This window comes from Lingula anatina, chromosome 3, assembly GCF_051362555.1.
Source record: "Lingula anatina isolate TDL-2025a chromosome 3, LinAna3.0, whole genome shotgun sequence".
NCBI lineage: Eukaryota > Metazoa > Brachiopoda > Lingulata > Lingulida > Lingulidae > Lingula > Lingula anatina.
The window spans coordinates 4,144,174-4,167,061 of NC_141769.1; the positions used below are offsets into that span (position 1 = coordinate 4,144,174).

Sequence of the window (22,888 nt, forward strand, 5' to 3'; positions counted from 1 at the left end):
TTTATAATTCGTACTCTAAGTAATAATCAAAGAACAAATGTTAACAAAATGACATTTGCAATATACAATTGCGTGGATTTGTTTCCTTATAAAACCGAATGATTACAGTATACTAGCCTTGGAGACTCTTGTGAATTCATGCACACACACGTATATACCTGTAGCTGGCCTAACTATAGTGAGCTCAACTTACATTACTATAAGCACTCAATGCCAATACCTGACACAGCACTGACTATATATACAGCTACACAATTGTGAAATAATGCAATGGTAAATTTGTTTCTTATTGAAGAGCCATCATAGTTCTCACTATTTACGTGACACTACCCTGTATTGTATGCTCTGTTTTCCTGGTGTGTACAAGGTAGTACTTGAATGCTCTGATATAATCTCGCTGACACAGTAGTTTAAGATTTTCATAGAATGTCCATTTCAGATGAAGACCATGCAATGAGACTCTTGGAAACTGGGCAGGGGTTCTTTACAATATCGGGCAACCTGCAAAGATGTTGAAAATTTTGAGATGTTTTCAGAATATTTAATTAACACCGTAGATTTTCGTATAGTTACAATGACCTGCAAAAAGGTTCTCCTTTAAAAACAGCCACATCAGCATGTATGAAGAGTGACAATGAGTGTTCGTTAGTAAGCGCTTTAGGATCTAAATACATTTCAGATAGGACTTATTGAACCTGTTTGGTAATAAGAGAGAGAGAGAGGGGGAGAGAAAAAGAGAGAACAAAAAATATAATAGTATAATATTTAGGGAAAGAGCTCACGACCATACTCACTTCCCCCACTACGTCTTTTATTCGCCCTGATCTCCTGTATAAGCTTCTCTTGTCTGGCTACGGTCTCCTGCAACTGTTGAGTCTTCTTCTGGTGTTGCCGCTGAAGCTGGTTGTGGTTCTTCTGCATATCAGCCACCATTTCTTTATATTGTTCTCCTTGCCTGTCCAAACCCTCCTGTAGGAGGCGCTGGTGTTCCTCTTGCTTTGCACGAATGTCTGCCTCGTGCATTTCCTGCGATGCCCGGATTTTCTGATCAAATTCGGCTTGAACCTGCTGTATCATTGCCAGGTTGCTTGCCTCCTTGTCGGCAAGTTCTTGCTGAAGCTGCTGCTGTTTCTGTTTTAATGACTCTGCCTGCAAAGCTTGTTGTTCAGCTTCTTCTTTGGCTCTTGCAAGATCCTTCTCTTTTTCGGACATTTTCTATAACAGAACATTTATATATATGTTCTTTGCAGTTCAAGTTTCCCATGTTTAGAGCGTTTATTGATATATTCGGCTTGCATATTAACTCATTTATTAATGTGTCTTTTTTTTCGCGTCTGGCGAGAAAGATACGTGATTCTTTAACAGAAGAATTATTGATTTAAATGATAACATCATCAAGCAGAATATCATAACCTTTACATAAAAAACTCACTGCTAACAATCCTCACCTTGTCAGCTTCCAGAATGGCCTTTCCCTCACTTTTCTTGTCTTCATTGAACAGCGCCAGTTCCTCGTCAGCGCATGGACCCTTTCTCTCTGTGTTGGCGTATATCTCTTTTACTTTCTGATAGTCCGCTTGGTACTCCTCGTACCCTCCTGCGCCTGTGTAGTGACCAGCCTGGATCTTGCTGGCAATATTGGCATACGCGTTTTGCAAAACGGATCTACATTTATCCCTTGAGACTGCCTTGTTCTGCTCCACAAATTGCGTATAAACTGACAGCAAGGCCTCCTACATGATAAAAATACATGTTCTATCTATTACGATATATTAGACATACGTTACATATAAACATCATACACAGCATTATCTGTGTGGTACTTTGCGCTGTTACCGACCACATTTCAAGTCGCATCTTTAGTTTGGTAGGCATTACGGGTGTTTATTTTGCCGTTGATAGTACTACACCGTTATATCATCCTAAATTTTATTCTTCCAAGATGCTTACCTGCAATTTCCTTTGGAATTTCCCTTCGGCATCAAATACAGCAATGTTCTGATAAACACGGAGGGCTGCCCCATTGGCCTGCTCGTGGAGACTTGACAGCTCCTTCAACGAGAGGGGCATGTTTGGGAGAGCTTCCTTCTCCATCATGGTGCTGTAGCTCCTTACACTTTCATCCAAAGCCCTTTGACACTCCACCTGCTTCATTGTCTCCACTGCGGTACCAATACACGGCACGGCACCAGAGTTGATGGCTTGGACGTACGTTTCTGTCAATGTTAGGTACCCTGTTGAAGAAAAAAAACGCATACCGAAATATGAATAATAAATAATTAAATGGTATAACATGGGGTTTATAAACAAAAACCACATGTTATAGTTGTCATTTGTTATTTTTTATCTGAAAAGAACAATGTATTTTAACGATTTTCCCAACATGAGCTTAAGTTCCTGAATTTGATTGAAGTATTTCCATAAACGAATTCAGTAATTGTAGAAATAAGGTGATATATTTACTGCTGCCATTAATGGCGTTCCCCTGCACTCTGAATACCTCCACGCCTGTCCAAACAGTCTCGCAGAACCGATTCGCGTCTTTCATGAAGTCTGGCTTAATGTCCTCCTCTCTGGCCTGGTCAAGCCTCTGGAGAAGCACATCATCGTTCACTGGTTTCTTAAGGACGAAGCACTTCCTGTGGGGGAAAAATGCCCGGATGCATTCTCTGGGTGCATTGTATTCATGGACAGCTTTGCCATGTCCTTTCTTCATTTTCAAGGCATGTTCAAGGTACTCGTCAGGCGTGCATGGCTTCCCTTCAATGTTGAGCTCAAGGGTGAAATCACGCACTACCCAGAAGAATTGTGGAAAGAACTTGCCGAACGATTCTCCAGTTTCCTCCTCGGCACCGCCAGCCTGGACTTTAATGTGTTCTGTCAGTTCTGCAACCAAGCTGTGGATCTAATTAAAGGAAGATTTTTGTTTGTTGTTGCCTTTATATACAGTGTGTAACGCTTGGTTTTTTCAGTGGATCTGATGTTTATCTTTTTTATTGATAAGAGTATTTTTTTAATTCTAAATGTTGTTTATGCATTTTTTTAAAATATGTGTATGTTCATGTAATATAAATTAACCCAATATATTGTAAGAAGACAGTAATTCATTATTTGCGACATTCAGACCATAAATCAAAACACACTCTTGCTTATTGATTATGTCATTTTAAAGGATACTGTAGCTTATTAATAGCATCAGCATCAATGGTTCCTTGGCTGTTGTAGACGAAACAGTTGCAAAGGAGAACGGCCAGAGTAAAAAGTTGAACGTCGTAGGTCGAGTCCCCCTTTTCCACGTCATAGAGGCCCTCGGTGTCAATCAGCAACAGGCACCTATTGCTATCCCTTGGGTGGGGTCGGGCCCAGATCCAGATCCCTTTGGTTTTAGACTGGATCGTGCTGCCCAAATCGAATCCAGAGTTCTTGCCGTACAGCCTGTTCATCAGATACGACTTGCCCGTGCGGTATTTGCCGACGATGGCGACTACGGACATTGGTTTGTCTATGTTTTGCAAGCATAGTCTGGCTTCTTCGTTAATAGTAAACTTGTGACCTTTATCGCCTGGTATGATCAATGGTACCGGTTTTTCCATAACGGAGTTGTTCTGGCAAAAAAGGAATTCACAGGTTTCAGAAATACACATTTCCAGTCGAATGTTTGTACAGAATTGAAGTTGATTCAAAGACTGATCTTAAGTCGGAGGGCAATACATGAACGAATAATGAATGAACACTTTGTGTAAAAATCCTAACCGAGTAAGCTTTACCCAAAGACGCAAAAGTCGCATATTCCCGCTCACTTTTTCGAATATTTTGTCAGAGGCAAATCGTACAACTAAAATCTTTCTCTCTCTCTCTCGTGTACCAGTAATATATATTAGCCAAACATACCACCTCGTAATGATGGAACCAAAAATTAATGACATCAGGGTAGTACTTGTTTTAGGATTAAACTGTAACTTTAATCTTAAAATCTATATTTCTTTCTATTCCAGATTTAAAAATAAAAAAGATTTAAGGTGGATAAGCTGCCACGCTGCCAGAAATGGCAGCTTGCGAGCTGCAAAGAACAAAAACATGTATTTAAATTAAGTAAATGGTGTTGATTGGTAGCTGTTGAATGTCCCCTCAATCCCGCACTTTCCTCATATACTTGGTAAACAGTAGCCGTAAAGAAATATTTGTATATCAACAGTGGCGTATAATGGCGATCGATAGTCCGGGTTCCATAAATGGGGAATCTTCGCTGTGTTCATTGGCCAATTTTTTAAATAATCGTGCAATGTGTTGATTGGCCAAAATGTCATATTTCGACAAAATTACTCATCAATACCGGATCTAACTGAAACATATCCATTTGTAGGAAATTGTGACCTTGTATCCGTTTACGAGTTTTGATGAAAATATATCCAAATAATGTATAAAAATACCAATTTAGAAAATAATCATTGGAAATTGTTATATTAATTAAACAAACATTTAGCATTTCTTTACATATAAACCGTAATCATGATTAAAGTAATATATTTATTGGCAATCCACAAAATAAATAAATAAGTAAATAAAAATCTGCAACAAAAAATTCTAAAATTGTGGCATCTATCGTGACATAACATCAAACAAACAAACAAACCAGCAAAGTAAGATATTGCAATTTTTTCGCAAGTAATAACAAAATAGGATATACAAATGCACAAATAAAGGTGGGAGATCTATCTTGAAAATCGTTTCAATGATGATAAAATGTCCAAAAGTCTATACACGCAAGAAAATTTTCAATGAATAGTTATTCATGTTTATGAGCCAAAAAAAAACTTCATCAACCCTTACAATAAAAGGAAGTACTGTTTCTTATCAGATGTTCATACTAGTATGATACAAGAAAAGGAAAGTTTGACAATTCAGTTCAGACAGAAAAAATTTTTAAAATGAAAATGAAATTATTTAATCATTATTGGCAGTCAAGTGATTAATCACTTAAGTGGTTTTGATAAAAGGTGCAACAATAGCTTAATTGACTAATACGAAAGTTAATGATGAATCGGAAATTCACTTTCGGTTGAAAATATCCTGTAAGCCTTTTTTTCTTTAGTTCACATCTGTGAAGCTGTCTAATATTTTGCAATTGCGTTTGAACAAATACTTATATAAATAACTATAAGCAAAATAATTCATAGGGCATTTGTGTGGACAAACAAAAAGCCCCAATTAATACTGCACAACGGTGGATTACAAATTCTCCGATGTAGGAGGCTGAAAAAATACAAATACACTGTGTTCAAATTGATCGGTCCGGCAGGATCTATCTATCTTTGCAGCCCGCCCCTTCAGATGCTGTGGGGTTATTCAATTCCTTAATCTCTGAAGCGTTTCTGCTGATTACATTGAGTGCATTTAGGGGACCCCCCTACACACACACACACCCCCGAGGTAGGCCGATCACACTGGAAACGATAGCTTTAAATATAAACACAGCAGAACTGAATTTCACTGCAGCTGCTCACCGTCATGTCCTAAGTTTTTACCTAGTGGGGTGGGGTAGGGGATAGGGGAGCATGCTGGGAGGTCATAAGGGGTATAGAAGTTGACTTTATGTGACTAATAACAGTAAGTGGGTTATTATCTTAGATCAAAGAACTTCAGAACTTATACTGTCATAGTTAAAAGTACAATTATATAAATGTGAGTGATTATAGAGACGTGTGTATATCCATTCATCAGTGGCATTATGTATTGGAGCGGCACTGATATAACCTACAACTACCATATACTTTGCCATATGGCCGCTAAACTCTAAATTACATTCTGAATGAAACACATGGAACGTGGGGAGCTATTAAGGGGTTGAAAAAAAAGAAACATTTATAAAATTAAAATAAAAGCATAGATATAGCAAAAGAAAAAACTTACTGCTGGTTCAAAATGTCGGCTTCTACTGCTTGCGTGGCAGTAATACAATGTATCTTTAACCTAAAATCCTTGTGTAATATAAGATCTGCTCTTTTCACCAGTGTGCGGTATGATATAGCGACGCATGAAACTGCAACTCGTTTTTCTAGCAGCCAGTCAACTAAGCCTGGTCATACAACGTATGCTGTAGAAAGGAAAAGCGTCGATTAAATGAATTTCCCCTTTTATTTCTAATTTATCGCCAGTGTTTTTCAGTGACTGCTCTTTTTAGCATTAAGAAATTCAACGTGAATAACGTACGTTGTAATACACGTTGTGCGGAATTCCCTTCAAGACAAGCGAACATACACCGGTAATAGCCCCTTATTAAACTTAGCATTAAAAGGGTGACGAACGTGTACTTTAACAGCTTAAGAAATCACCCCACTATACCTAGACAACAGTTACAGAGAGTATAGATCTGACCTGACCTAGGTCAGTGACGTCAGCTGAATACACAAAACAAGTACATGTGTATGAGTAATCAGTGAAAGTCTTCATAGGTCAAAATATTGTGGTATACCAAAAATAGTGTCATTATAAATATCACGGTCTTTTATTATTTTAGGTTTTGCAGATGGACGGTATCATTTGTGAGATGGCCATTATGTTTAAATACAGACTTGACATTTAATATGTAATATTTTCTCCAAATCATAATTAATCAGTTTTTTTTAGCTGACTGATAAATGAAAATAAGGATTTAAATCGTGTTTTAAAAACTTTTGAAAATCTGTTCGATACCATTGTGACATCAGTTCATTAATTGAACTCGCCAATGAAGCAAACAATAATGCATTGCCTATTTTAAGTCATACGACAACCATTGAAAGCGTTTTTTGGATCTCCATATTTTTCAATGTATCGTCTTTATAAGAGTTACACGCCACACAAATGTTCCTCAGCTCAATGTCTAGTCACAGCAATGGTCGCTGTTACGCCGGACCTCATTTTGCTGCTACCAGAGCATTCAAGCGACTAGGCATTCCTTAGGATAGGTTTTTAGAGATTAATCTGGAATAAAATTCCAGGCAACGGTTAAAACTTGTCCAATTTGGTCCAGTTTTGTTGTAGGACATGTAGGCCATTGATTGGGCGAGAAATGGCCTGCCCACACATTGTCTGTGTGGTTCAAATATGGAGAATTTGAAGACCAAGGTAGCTGCTCATTTCCTTGGTTCTGTAAGTTATCTGCTGTTAAAATCGCTCTGTGTGAACCGGCAATCTCATCGTATAACCTAAAATTGTTCTTAAGGTGCCCCCTGTCAAATTATGGTCAAGTGATTCCCAGAGTATTCCTTTATTTGATCTGGCTCAGGTTTTGGCACGCACAGGTTTTGGTACGCACTCCAAATAGTGAGGCTGTGAGGTGACCCTAGTCACTTAAGAAGTGGCACAAGCCTTTTCGTAGGCCTCTTCAGGATGTCTGTAAACTCAGTTTTGACCAGTTTAGCGGTACGGGTGAAATCTAACCTACACACACTGGACAAAAGAAGTGTCACCCCCCTAACTCAGAGTAATAAAAGTAGGCAGATCTTGGGTACTTATAATGCCTGATCTACTTATAATGTGACTAATGAGTAAAAAACCGCTATACCATGGAATTGTATTCTTGGTCTTGTACATGTACAGCAAATGTTATTTCTGTCTTCCTCCAATGTGGCAAGATACAGGCAATTATCTAACGGTTATAGGTGCAAGTTATTAACCTGAAGAGGCGGAATATAAGCAATGTCAGTATATCGATACAATTGAAATGTTTAGTCAGAACCGTGCAGAAGGTCTGGTCTCGGTATAGAAACACTGGATCAAGAGACAAATTGCCTCTGATGGGTCGTCCAAGAAAAAAATACTGGTCGTGAAGACCGACGACTGATTTTGATGTCCAGGTTGTCAAAGTTCGACACTGCTTGTCAGTTGACAACACATTGGAACAATTTCACACATAAGAATGTGTCTGTGAAAATTGCTAGGCGTCGGTAACATGCTCTGAGAGTGTACAGCAGGGTAGCAAGACTGAAACCTCTTATATCGTTACAATACAGGCAACGTAGAGTAAACTAGGGTCAACAGGATCTGGAACTGGACAGTTCATGACAATTGGCCCTATATATTTTTTTCTGATGAGTGTCGCTTTGGTCTGACCTCTGATGACAGGCGGGTACTATGCTGGCAAACTGCTGGTAAAGCATTTGAACCACATGCACTGAATTTTCGAACCCGGAGCAGCATATTCATCAAGGTTTGGGACTGTATCAGAATCCATGGCTTGGGCGAATTGATAGTGGTTAATGGAAACATGAATCACTAGAAATGTATCGATGTTTTGGAGTCAGGCTTGCTACCATATATTCCTAACATGTTTGGTGACAGGAATTATCCATTTGTTCACCAGGATGACAATGCTCCTTGTCACAGGCCCAGAGCAGTTGATGATTGGTTTGACCAACAGGACATTCGCAGGGTGATGTGGCCTGCCCAGCGTCCGGATGCAAACATAATAGAAAATGTGTGAAATGATATGTCAAAACGTTTCACTAATGCCCGTCTAACCAGCAGAGAAACTCTGTTATATTCAGTGTTTCATGCTTGGGCCAGCATAAGCCCTGAACGCATCAGACAATTATATGAAACCTTGCTTCGTAGACTGGCACCTATTATTAGGTCACGTGGCTATGCCACTAAGTACTAATTTTGGACTTGAAACTGCATATTTTGGTAGAATGTAAATTTTGTTCTCATTTTGTGATTTTTTGTGAAATTTGATGTTAATAAAATGATACCAGGAGCATATCATTCCACAGTCATTTATCTCCCCCATAGTATTGGCTCAGTAAGGGTGACACTTCTTTTGTCCAATGTGTGTAAATAAAGAAAACCACGCAGTTTCAGTGTTCTACCCAGAAACGGCCATGGTCCCCAATTCATTTGAGAAACAGCTAAAATACGCTGTTTTGCTGTTTACATTAGCTTCCTCGGAGGTCGCCTGATATCCTAACCTGCTGAAACCATTTTGGAGCTCGCTAAGAGCCTTGAAAAACGCGTTTTGGTGACAATTTGCCCCTCATTCAATACGGACTGGGTGGTTTTGGTTTAATTGCAGCAGCCTGTCCTGAAGGACAGTGAGTCCTGTACCCTGGTGATAAGATGTCGATACTTTGGCCTTTGTCTCTGTGTAGGTGCATAACTGGGCATAACTCTATAAAACTGTGCAAACCACTCCGTATGACACAAAAATCTGTCTGGCAATGTCTGCCTTTTTGGCGCCATTCCGGCACAGCTTAACAATTTTATAAAACACTTCTTAACTGATTTTATGCACTGCAAAACCGACCGCTTTCAAGCAAAATTTCAATTTCTTCGATACAGTAGTTGCCGACACATGATACTTTTTTGACTGAACCATGCTTCAAAGCTAAGCTTTGACTAGCCCAAAGGAGCACCGGCCAATTAAATCACTGCATATTACACAATGCAACAGAGCAACACACTTGGTAGTCAGTTGATTGGTAACCACACACCTGACTTCTTACTTCTCCAGTCAGATATCTTTTGTGAGATCTGAGTTTGTTTTTTTTTTTAAAGAACGCATTTTTACCTAGGCATACCTTTAAAACTGAAATATCCCATATTAAATGTCAAGTCTGTATAAATCTGAAAAATTTTAAACACAGAAAAGTTCCCCGTCCGTTTGACACCTGTAATGCAATATGTATACTCTTTATACGAACTATTTTGAGCTCATGAAACATGGGCGCCTCTGACGTTCGCAGTGTGGGTCTTTTTTTTCGGTGTTGAATGCGCCAATAAAAGAGTTTAAATTCACCCCATAAAAAGGGTCCATTAGGATATCCGAGTTTCGAGACGACGCGGGATCGGCTTCTTTAATCTTGTTTTCATAACTTTAATAAAAATCTTACCGATTAGGAAAATTTAAGATGAATGAGCACTGATCAGATGTGAAATATAATTATGGGAGATAGCAGCGTACGGTGTATGTACAAGTTTAGAATATAAATAAATGTAAGAAAAGTAAAAGAAAAAATACAACATTTCGTTTTGCACTAGCCACAGATTAACCATTTAATAAATAAATAAATAAATAAATAAATGATAGTATAATTTACACCCCCCCCCTCTGTGAATGCCAATTTGTCACAGTTAAAACAGAACAATAACAGAGTATTTTGGTGTAATTCCATGTACTTTCATTTATAAATAGAGTTCTGCTGTTTAACATTGCTATTGATCTATTATTGTGAAGATAATACACTTTCTCATTCTTCTTCTATTTGTTTTCATGTAGACTTTATGAAAATGTATCTCTGTGGACAAGTATTTCTTTCCATATATATATATATATATATATATATATATATATATATATATATATAAAGAGCATAGTGACAGAAGAGGAAGACTAATAACACTTCCTGAGCAGAAAACAGATCATGGAAAAATTCAGTGGCTGCTCAGTCCAAAAAGTGAATCGTGCTTGAGAACATTACATCTATACATAACTGAAAGTTTGAAAAAACGACACACCCATCAATAACAATAGTCGTTTTATTCTGTGCTGCTTCCCAGTAATCATTCCATTAGTATTTGTACAAATTTGTATAATTGATGTTAAGTTGTTATGAATAGTTTAGAGAGCCTGTACAATGTAATATGTACACATTTTAGTGCTCAATAAAGGTTATTTATTTTATTTATATAATCGAACTGACACGATATGTAACTGCACCACATGATATATGTTAGAGTAAGTCAGAGCATTGTGCGACACGTGTCTCCTCGGACCATTCAGTCACTTTTTATAAGTTTTTTTTTTTTTTTAATATTTTTCAGCACACTACGGAATACAAAGCAAAATACAAGATATGCACAACAAGAACGTCCTTGTTGCTAAAACGATTACGGTACGGTCACGGCAACACGGTAGTTTAAGCTTTTCCTAGGATGTCCGCATCAGACTCTTGGAAACTGGGCAGGAACTCTTTACAATATTGTGCAACCTGCAAAGATGTTGAAAAATGTGATATGTTTTCAGAATATTAAATTAACACCGCAGACTTGATTTCACTTTCGTATAAGTACAATGACCTGTAAAAAGGGGCTCCTTCAAAAACAGCCACATCAGCATGTACAAAGAGTGAATGTGAGTGTTCGTTAGTAAACGATTTAGGTTCTAAATACATTTCAGATAGGTTTTACTGAATATGTTTGGTAATAAGAGAGAGAGAGAGAAAGAAAAGAACAGAAAAAGAGAGAACAAAAAATATAGTAGTATAATATTTAGGGAAAGAGCTCACGACCATACTCACTTCCCCCACTACGTCTATTATTCGCCCTGATCTCCTGTATAAGCTTCTCTTGTCTGTCCATGGTCTCCTGCAACTGTTGAGTCTGCTCCTGATGTTGCTGCTGAAGCTGGTTGTGGTTCTTCTGCATATCAGCCAGCATTTCTTTATACTGTTCTGCTTGCCTGTCCAAACCCTCCTGCAGGAGGCGCTGGTGTTCCTCTTGCTTTGCACGCATGTCTGCCTCGTGCATTTCCTGCGATGCCCGGATTTTCTGATCAAATTCTGCTTGGACTTGCTGTATCATTGCCAGGTTGCTTGCCTCCTTGTCGGCAAGTTCTTGCTGAAGCTGCTGCTGTTTCTGTTTTAATGACTCTGCCTGCAAAGCTTGTTGTTCAGCTTCTTCTTGGGCTCTTGCAAGATCCTTCTCTTTTTCGGACAATTTCTATAACAGAAAATTTATATATATATATATATATATATATATATATATATATATATATATATATATATTTCTTTATATTTGCAGTTCACGTTTCCCATGTTTAGAGCGTTTGTTGATATGTTCGACTTGTATATTAACTTATTTATTAATGCGTCTTTATTTTTTCTCGACTGGAGAGAAAGGAAAGTTACGCGATTCTTTAACAGAAGAGTTATTGATTTAAATGACAACAACATCAAGCAGAATATCATAACCTATGCATTAAAATCAGTGCTAACAACCGTCACCTTGTCAGCTTCTAGAATGGCCTTCCCCTCATTTTTCTTGGCTTCATTGAACCGTGCCAGTTCCTCGTCAGCGCATGGACCTTTCCTCTGTGTGTTGGCGTATATCTCTTTTATTTTTTGATAGTCCGCTTGGTACTTCCCGTACCCCCCTGCGCCTGTGTAGTGACCACCCTGGACCTTCTTTGCAATATTGGCATACGCGTTATGTAAAACTTGTCTACATTTGTCCCTCGAGACTTCCTTGTTCTGCTCCACAAATTGCGTATAGACTGACAACAAGGCCTCCTACATGAAAAAATAATGTTCTATCTATTAAGATATATTAGACATTCGTTACATACATACATCATACACAGCATTATCTGTGTGCTACTTTGCGCTGTTACCGACCACATTTCAAGTCGCATCTTTAGTTTGGTAGGCATTAGGGGTATTTATTTTGCGGTTGATAGTACTCCACTGTTATATCATCCTGAATTCTATTCTTTGCAAGATGCTTACCTGCAGTTTTCTTTGAAAATTCCCTTCGGCATCAAATACAGCAATGTTCTGATAAACACGGAGGGCTGCCCCATTGGCCTGCTCGTGGAGGCTTGACAGCTCCTTCAACGAGAGGGGCATGTTTGGGAGAGCTTCCCTCTCCATTATGATGCTGTAGCTCCTTACACTTTCATCCAAGGCCCTCTGGCACTCCACCTGCATCATGGTCTCCACTGCGGTACCAATACATGGCACGGCACCAGAGTTGATGGCTTCCACGTAGGTTTCTGCCAATGTTAGGTATCCTGTTGAAGAAAAAAAACGCATACCAAATTGATTATTAAGTAATTAAATGGTATAACATGGGGTTTATACATAAAGATACCTTCTAAAACTGTCATTTGTTATTTTTTATCTAATGAGAACAATACAATTTAACGATTTTCCTAACATGAGCCTAAGTTCTTGAATTTGACTGAAGTAGTTCCAACAAACGAATTCATTAATTGTAGAAATAAGGTGATATATTTACTGCTGCCATTAATGGCGTTTCCCTTCACTCTGAATGCCTCTACGCCTGTCCAAACAGTCTCGCAGAACCGATTGGCGTCCTTCAAGAACTCTGGCTTGATGTCTTCCTCTCTGGCCTGGTCAAGCTTCTGGAGAAGCACATCATCGTCCACTGGTTTCTTAAGGACAAAGCACTTCCTGTGGGGGAAAAATGCCCGGATGCACTCTCTGGGTGCATTGTAATCTTGAACAGCTTTGCCATGTCCTTTCTTCATTTTCAAGGCGTGTTCAAGGTACTCGTCAGGCGTGCATGGCTTCCCTTCAATGTTGAGCTCAAGGGTAAAATCACGCACTACCCAAAAGAATTGTGGAAAGAACTTGCTGAACGATTCCCCTGTTTCCTCCTCGGCACCTCCAGCCTGGACTTTAATGTGTTCTGTCAGTTCTGAAACCAAGCTGTGGATCTTATTAAGGGAAGATTTTTTTGTTTGTTTGTTGCTTTTAAATACAGTGTGTAACGCTTGGTTTTTCAGTGGATATGATGTTTATCTTTTTATTGATAGGGGTATATTATTTTCAATTCTGATTGTTGCATATATAATTTTTAAATGTGTAATACTTCCATGTAGTATAAGTTAAGGCAAGATGTTGTAAGAATACAGTAATTCCTTATTTGTGACATTCAGAACAAAAATAATTTTAAAGGATACTGTAGCTTATTGATTGCATCAGCATCAATGGTTCCTTGGCTGTTGTAGACGAAACAGTTGCAAAGCAGAACGGCCAGAGTGAAGAGTTGAATGTCGTAGGTCGAGTCCCCCTTTTCCACGTCATAGAGGCCCTCGGTGTCAATCAGCAACAGACACCTGTTGCTATCCCTGGGGTGGGGCCGGGCCCAGATCCAGATCCCCTTGGTTTTGGACTGGACCGTGCTGCCCAGGTCGAATCCAGAGTTCTTGCCGTAAAGCCTGTTCATCAGATACGACTTGCCCGTGCGGTATTTGCCGACGATGGCGACTACGGACATTGGTTTGTCTATGTTTTGCAAGCATAGTTTGGCTTCTTCGTTGATGGTAAACTTGTGACCATTATCTCCTTGTATGATCAATGGCACTGGTTTGTCCATAATGGAGTTGTTCTGACAAAAAGAAGGAATTCACAGGTTTGAAAAATAAAAATTTCCAGTCGAATGTTTGTTCAGAATTGAAGTTGATTCAAAGACTGAGGTTAAGTCGGAGGTTAATGCATGAATGTATAATGAATGAACACTTTGTTTAAAAACCGTAGTGAGCTTTACTCAAAGGCGCAAAAGACGCCTATTCCAGCTCAGTGTTCAAAGTCTTTTGTGAGAGGCAAACTATAATCTCTCTCTCTCTCTCTCATGTACTAGATATATAAATTAGCTAAACATAGCACGTGATAATTATGCAAACAAAAATTAATGACATTAGGGCAGTTTTTGTTTCAGGTTTAAAGTATAATTTTAATTTTAAAATCTATAATTCTTTCTATTCCATATGAAAATAAAAAACGATGTTAGGGTGGATAAGCTGCCAAGTTGCCCAGAATAGCATCTTACGAGCTGCAAAGAACAAAATACATGTATGAAAATTAAGTAGATGGTACTGATAGGTAGCCATTGAATGTCTTCTCAATCCCGCACTCCCCTCATATACTGGGTAAACAATGACCCACCCTAAAGACATTCTTGTATGTCAACAGTGGCTCATAATGGCAATCGATAGTCCGGGTTCCATTAATGAGAAATTTCCACTGTGTTGATTAGCCATTTTTTTAAACAATTGTTATATTCAATGTGTTGATTTTCAAATCCCTACACAATTACTTAACAATACCGGATTTGATTGAAACTTATCTATTTGGAGGAAATCGTGACTTAGTACTGGTTCACACGGTTTGGTGTAATTACATCCGAATATTGTATAAAAATATCATTTTTTAAATAATCAATTGAAAATGTCATGTTAATTTTACAAACATTTAGGATTTTTCTACATTTATAAACCTTAATCATTATCCTAATGAAAATCAATAGAGTCCATCCTAGATTTATTGGCAATCTACAAAAATAAACAAAATAGATAAATAAATAAAATCTGAAACCAAAATCTCTTAAATTGTGGTCGCTATTGTGACAAACAAACAAACAAACCACGAGGGGAGTTAGATATGCAAATAAATTTTCTCAAGTAATAACAAAACAGGATATACAAATGCACAAAGAAAGGTGGGTGATCTGTCTTGAAAATCATTTTAATAATGACAAATGAGTTGCCCGAGAATATTAATCATGTTTATAAAGCAAAAACAATTCTTAATCAACCCTCACAGCATCTCATGTGCTGTTATCAAATAAACACACCAGTATGATACATGGAAAGTAAAGTTGGACAAGTCAGTTCAGACAGTAGCATATTTATAAAAATGAAAATGAAAATTTTTGGTTATTTTTGACAGTCAGGTGATTAACGGGAATTTTGGTTTCGATTGAATATTCCGATAATAGGTGCAACATTAGCTTAGCTGACTAATACGAAAGTTGGTGATGAATCGGAAATTTATTTGCGATTAAAAATATCCTGTAAGCCTATTTTCTTTAGTTCACATCTGGGAACCTGTCTATTATTCAACGATTGCGCTTGAACAAATACTTGCTTAAATAACTGTAAGCAAAATGATTCATCGGGCGTTTAAGTGGACAAACAAAAAACCCTAATTAATAAAACGGTGGATTACAAATTCTCCGATGTAGGGAGCTGAATAAATACAAATATACTCGAAGGCTGTGTTCAAATTTAAAGTGATCGATCCAGAAGGAACGATCTACCTCTGCAACCCGCCCCCTCCGGAAGCTATGGGGTAATTCACTTTCGTAGTTTCTGTTGCGATTGTGCTGATTACACTTAGGGGAGACCCCCCCCCCCTCCGAGATCGATCACAGCTTTTAATATGAACACAGCCAAACGGAAATTCACTGCAGCTGCTCTCCGTCAGGTCTTAGGTTTTTACCTAGTGCTGAGGGTGAGGTGGGGGTGGGGCACAATGCTGGGAGATCGTAAGGGGTATAGCAGTTGACCATCTGTGCCTAATTACAGTTAGAGGGTTATTATCTTAGAGCAAAGAACTTGAGAACTGATACTGTCATAGTAATGTCAGAGTTAAAAGTACAACTATATAAATATCAGTGATTTTTAAAGACCTGTGTATATCCATATGCCTGTGGCATTAGGTATTGGAGCCGACACCGAAATAACCTACAACTACATGTACCTTGTCATATGGCCACTTTAAATTACATTCTGAATGTAGCATATGAAACGTGAGGAGCTAAGGGGTTGAAAGAAGAAATATTTATAGAACTAAAACACAAGTATAGATATAGCAAAAGAACACAACTTACTTCTGGTTCGAAATGTCAGCTTCTACTGATTGCGTGGCAGTAATGTCTTCGATCTAATATCTGTGTAGATAGAAATATCAGCTGCTGTTTTCACCAGTGTGCGGTATGATAGCCACGCATGAAACTGCAACTCGGCGTTTTTCCAGCAGTCAGTCAAATGCGCCTGATCATAGAACGAATGCTGTAGAAAGGAAAAGCGTCGATTAAATAAGCTCCAGTGCTGAATTTCTCTTTTTATTTCGATTCTATCGCCTGTTTTTCGGTCAGTGCTATTTTTAGCATATAGAAATTCCCAGTGAATAACGTACGTTGTAATAAGCTCTGTGCGGAAATTCCCTTTACGACAAGCGCACTTTATCGTTAAACGCCCCTTGAACTTTGCATTAAAAGGGTGACGAACGTTTACTTAACTGCCTTAAACATCACCCCACTTTACCTACACAACAGCAGGTTACAGATAGCATAGGTTTGACCTGACCTAGGTCAGTGATGTCAGTTGAATTCATAAAACAAGTACATGTGTATGAGTAATCAGAGATACCCTTCATAGGTCAAAATATTGTGGTATACTAAAAATAGTGTCATTGCAAATATATAACGGTATTTTAATATTTTGGGTTTTCCAAATGGATGGTGTCTTTTATGAGATGGTCATTATGTTTAAATAAACCTGGGCAATTTCAAACACAGGAAAGTTCCCCGTCCGATGTGAAATAGAATAATGGGAGATAACAGCGTACGGTGTATGTGCAAGTTTAGAAGATAAATAAATGTAAGAAAAATGAAAAAAAATACATCATTTCGTTTCACACTAGCCCCAAAGCCACTGTGTACATCTCAAATCAACCATTAAATAAATAAATAAATAAATAAATAAATAAATAAAATCTAGTATAATTTACCCCTTCCCCCTCTGTGAATGCCAATTTGCCACAATAAAAAAAAAGAACAGTAACAGACTACTTTGGTGCATTTCATGTACTTTAATTTATAAATAGGGTTCTGCTATATGACATAATGTATTTCATCGTATATTGATCTATTATTGTGAAGATAAAGTTGTATACACCATCCTCCATTAATAAATTCTTCTCCTAGACTTTCTCAGTCTTCTTCTATTTGTTTTCATGTAGACTTCTTGAATTTTTAACTCTGTGAACAAATTAACTTCCTAAGGTAGGCTATGTACAAAGCATTTTTAAAATAAGATCATGCCTTGTTTGCATTGCTGATATTTAAAAGTTATTTTTATACACAGTAAATAAAAATGAATTTTTTTCACTGTAACAGGTACATGGAGTGAACATCAACAATTTAAATCATGCCTTCAGCAAAGAAGCCAACACACATCTATAAAGCCTATTATATACATCATTCAGCCTGATCAAGTGTCCATTTCCGTTTACATAAATATATCCAAAAGAGTTAGTTTTCAAAATGTCAGTCTCAGCAATGTCTTTGCTTATGTTATGCAATGTCCAGCTATTCACAGCCTTCACTGACTGAGAAATGTCTACATTTGAAGCTCGCCAAATTTTCAGGAACTGGTCACATAATAGCACAACCTAAAAAAGAAGAAAATATTATGTGGATAAAGTAATGTTTGAAATAATTATACATATATAACGAAAACACATTGGCTATCCAGCGAGGGGGAGGAGAGGGCAAGTTATATATATATATATATATATATATATATATATATATATATATATATATATAACTTATATGATGTTGAATTATATCATTCAGCCGTTAACAGGCTTACAAATAAGAAAAAAACATAAGCTTACAGGTATTTTCGACCGAAAGTAAATTTCCGATTGATCATCAACTTTCGTATTAGTCATTTAAGCTAATGTTGCATTTTTAAGGGAAATATTCAATCGAAACTTAAATTCCAATTAATCATTTGACTGTCAGAAATGACCAAAGAATACCACTGACGATACCATGAAACCGGCAGTGGTTTAATAACAACTGCTTTTTATTTACTGGTACATGTATGTAATTCTTTGCAGATCGTTTTATATATATATATATATATATATATATATATATATATATATATATATATATCGAGAGAGAGAACACTTACCACCACCTCCTCCCCTACTTCTGCTGTTAGCGTGTCGAAGCCCTTCTTCAAGGTTTCTATTCTGCTGCATTAGAAGCCTTATCTGGTCGGCACTTTGGTCTGCTCTCCTTTGTTGGGCATCCAATTGCTCCTGGGTCAGTCGCATGCGGTGTTCCAATTCTCTGCTAATTCTCTGCGCTTCTGCGTCCCTGATTTGTATCTCATGTTGCTTCTCGCTGTTCACTCTCCGTATTCTTTCTTCATACTGCTCCCTCATTTCCCCCTTCTCTTGTTCAAGTCGTCTCAGATTTTCCTCGTGGTCAATTTGTAGTCTATCCAGCCTTTCCTCCAAGGCCTGCTGTGCGTCTGCGTTCTGCTGTTTCTCCAACTCGATAAGGACGCGATGGGTCTCTATCTCCTGCTCCTTCTTGGCTACGGCCCCTGCAGTCTGGTGGATCAGCTGGGTCTGGGTCTGCTTCTCGTTCTCGAAGTCTTCCCTCACCTGGCGGGCGCAGTAGGCGGGGCCCTTCTTTGGATACTCATCGTAGAGGACAAAGACCTTCTGTAAGTCTTGGATGTATTCAAAATGGCCGTCGGAATAGGAGTACTCATCTTCGTCGATCTTTTTCTGCACGATGCTGGTAAACAGAACATCCAGCATTTCTCTACACAATCGAAGGGCCTCTGATTCGTTGTTTTTACAGATCATGGTGTACTCCTTTTCGATGTCTGCCTGGAATATATATGTAATTAAATTCACTTGTTAGGCTAGTGCCTGATTAAAAAGAATGGGAAGATGTTTTTTTTTTTCGTAAACCTTTGAATAATATGTCTGTAAAACCAAAATAAGATTTGCAATTAAATATTTTATGGGAAGCAAAATTTCATGGGTGTTTATGTCATTAGACTCAGTTATTCTAAAACAGCCATTAGAACTGTGATATGAATGCTGAAATATCTAAATTAACGCCAATGGCAAATAAAGGTCGAGAGAGAGAGAGAGAGAGAGAGAGAGAGAGAGAGGTAGAAAGAAAGAGAGAAAGAGATGGGGGGGGTACCTTCATTCGATTGTAGAATTCTCCATCATCATCAAATATGGCGTACTCGGCAAAGGTTCTCTCGGCACAGTTATCAAAATTGTGCCTGTGCCTTCTTTTAAGCTCATCCTCTTGAAGCGGCAGCTCCTCTACAGTGTCTTGCATTGCTATTTTGTAGAACTGCAGCGCCATCTCTACTGCCTTCAGGCACTCCGCCTGGCGAACAGCTACCACAGCATTCTCCACAGATGGGATCTTATCTTGGCGAAAGGCCAGCACACAATTACGGGCGATTTCCACCAGATCTAAAATAATACGAGATTAAAGTATAACAGGATAATTATACGTATACTGATAACTAGTATACTGATAAAGTTATCTCAAAAACCTAGGAGGCAAAAATAGTGACGAGATACTACATGCTGTGCAGGTACTTGATAACATAACTATACATGAACACGAATGACACATGATATATAATGGCAATTCCCTTAAACATCTGACTATAAAATTCACAATATAACCCCTGTAAGTAAATGATTTTATCAATTCTCAAAATATTATCAAATATTTGATATACCGTACATTAATATTACAACAACTACTACATTGTATTACAGAACAACAACCAAAATCAACACAAAATTAGCTTTAGTTTTCGTATTTGATCTTATATTGGCAAATTACTATACATAAAACTTGGACACTTACGTCTACTGTTCATCCGCTCTCCACGGACCTTCTTTGGTTCACTTTGCGCGTGGATGGTGGACACGAGCTGTGTGACACCGTCCACAAAGGCGGGCTGAAGTTGGTCCTCCGGGACCTCGTCCACCTGCTTCAAGGCCTCGTCCTCAGTCACTGGACGGGGTAGAACAAAACAAGACCTGGAATGAAAAAGAAGGGAATCGTTTTTAATTACTTAATCCGTTTTTACCTGTTTGGTCTTCTCACACATATATGTAACCAAAAGGCTAAATATTCAAAAGTTTATAAACACAATCAATACTCTCAACGCCTCAACTTCGAAAGGGGGGAGGCCAACACTTCGTTCTACAGGCGGCTGTAAGGCCGGTGTAACAGGGGCTTTACATTAAAATAACGCTGAAAACTCTACTTCAATTAAAGCAGTACCTGTTTGGAAAGTAGGATTTCAACTTGTCACGAGAATTATTCCGCAACCGTGTTTTTTCTCCAAAACCTCTCTTTATTTTGAGGCAATGCTCCAAGTAGGTTGTTGGTGAACACGGCTGTCCGTCGACGACCAATTCCAGCATGAAGTCTCTAACTACGAAATGTAGCGCAGGGAAAATTCGGTCCATGTTTATAACATTTCCCTCGTCGTCAACCCTGAGGACCAAGTGCTCAGAGAGCTCAGATACTAAGCTGGGCAAACGGTTAAGCAGTATAAATTCAGGTGAAATAATTCCACAATGTAAATTGGTATAATTTTTCATTGTATATACTACCAGTAAACCAGTATTGTTATTCTAATAATAAGTCAACAGTTTACCAGTAATGTACAGTGCACACGATCAATGAGCAAATATCAGCACTCCCCCAACCCCTTAAAGTCACCCTCCACCCTCACCCCGCCTCAAAAGAAAAAATTAGAATAACAACATGTTTAATCAAAATAAAAAAAAGATTGTATACCTGTGTCTTCCATACTATGGCTCATATCACCTTTTTAGTTTTATAGTCTCTCGTGCCCCCTACCCCCCCCCCCAAAAAAAAAATAAATAAATAAAAAAAATAAATAAAAAAAAATAAAGCTAAACAAGATACTGGATCCGGCAGTGAATTCAGATAAAAAAAAAAGGAATCATCATCAAAAAGGATACTCTAGAAGTTCTAAACAGCTCTCATCTATTACACCCTGGCAGTTGTAGATCAGGGTACTGCTGAGGATAACAGACAGAACAAAGATCTGAATGTCCCGGTTCTCGTCGCCGTCTGTGGCATGGGACAGACCCTCAGTGTCCAGTAACAGCAGGTTATGATTGGGTCTGGTGGGGTGGTCAGTTATCCAGGCCCAAATTCCTAGAAATGTCATTTATTATATTTTATATATCTAACAGAAACAGACAAAAATATCACACACACATAAACACGCAGAGAGAGAGAGAGAGAGAGGAGCGGGGCCAGAACATTGACAAACAAGTAGACAGACGGACAGGCATCTTTATAATTATTGGTATTATAAATATCAATCATAAATACCCTTCGTTGCGGCGTTGATGGTCGGACCGAGTGGGAATCCCGCCTGCTTCCCCAACAGCCGGTTCATTAACCCTCAAGAGACCAAGCTATTTTACTGACTGAAATGACCAAGTGGGGTCATCTATGACCCCATTGTGCTCTGTACAGGGATCCTTATTATAAAAGGCTGTTGAGTGTTTATCACACCTATACTACTCCCAGGATTTAAGACAAGTATTTCATAATGATCTAATGTAATAGGTATTTGGTAATAATACTTTTATTGCATGAAATAACCAAGCACAGATTTAAAATCAACAACCAATCACTGGTGTTTAGACAGTCCTTGTCAGTCTCCACTTGCAGAAATATTTCTCTTTTTATTTGCCACACTAAATGAAAAAAGTGCATTACAAAATTACTTTGAGTAAAAAGATTTTGACTTATGTTGAGATAGCATCCTGCTAATTCAATAAGAATAATTAGCTGACTTGCTAAGTAGGGAATACCCTAATGGTGGTAAGGAAGTCATGCTACTCAGAACATATTCAGTCAACCTACATGTATGTTACTACCACATATGTGTGTAAAAACAAATCCACACAAACAATTTGTTATATATGTATAATATGACATCGACAGAATTCTTTAGATTTCCGAAATACCCGAAAATTGTAACCGTCAAAATGAGAGACCCAGTTATGAGAACAAGTTCCAACAAAGCTACTGAAATTAGATTCAGCGATGCACTATTAGTAACACTTCAAGCACAATCTTCACAAACCACTTACTTGTGCCTATGTTTTGGGCACACTGGCTGGTTGCATGAAGCACATGCATGTGACATTTTCCTGTCAGTGTTGCGTGGGCAAAACATTTGAATAAAATTTAAAAACTAATATTTAAAAACCAATGCTTCTCTTTGGGGTCATATATGACCCCAGAAAAGTTTGTGATGTATACGCCACACTGATTGGTTGATCCCTACAAAAAACTGTGAAAGTGTGTAGGATTAGTAGACTGACAAACTCATGCAAGGAAAGAAAATTCGAATAAAAATTAAAGAGATGGCACATTAAATCATATGGCTGGGGTCGTAAATGACCCCACTCGGTCACTTGAGGGTTAAGTACGACTTCCCTCGGCGAGCTCTGCCCACAATAGCGATAACCACTAC

General features: G+C 38.2%; 2 protein-coding genes across 2 annotated transcripts; both read right to left on the bottom strand.

The window, feature by feature from the left end:
• Positions 1–165: 165 nt before the first annotated feature.
• On the bottom strand, positions 166–16,920 carry LOC106166867 (guanylate-binding protein 6-like). The gene is made up of 7 exons (XM_013545533.2): positions 16,396–16,920; positions 3,178–3,605; positions 2,464–2,897; positions 1,951–2,234; positions 1,449–1,733; positions 795–1,215; positions 166–501 (listed from the first exon to the last, which is right to left on the bottom strand). Exons 2-7 carry the CDS (start codon positions 3,591–3,593, stop codon positions 485–487), a joined length of 1,857 nt encoding a protein of 618 aa, XP_013400987.2. The 5' UTR covers positions 3,594–3,605; positions 16,396–16,920; the 3' UTR covers positions 166–484.
• Positions 10,498–21,799, bottom strand: LOC106166887 (uncharacterized). Its single transcript, XM_087007751.1, has 13 exons — positions 21,733–21,799; positions 21,354–21,552; positions 20,644–20,895; positions 20,221–20,396; positions 19,531–19,814; positions 18,494–19,205; positions 14,537–14,556; positions 13,685–14,112; positions 12,997–13,430; positions 12,486–12,769; positions 11,985–12,269; positions 11,277–11,697; positions 10,498–10,967 (listed from the first exon to the last, which is right to left on the bottom strand). Exons 1-13 carry the CDS (start codon positions 21,797–21,799, stop codon positions 10,951–10,953), a joined length of 3,579 nt encoding a protein of 1,192 aa, XP_086863877.1. The 3' UTR covers positions 10,498–10,950.
• Positions 21,800–22,888: the final 1,089 nt, after the last annotated feature.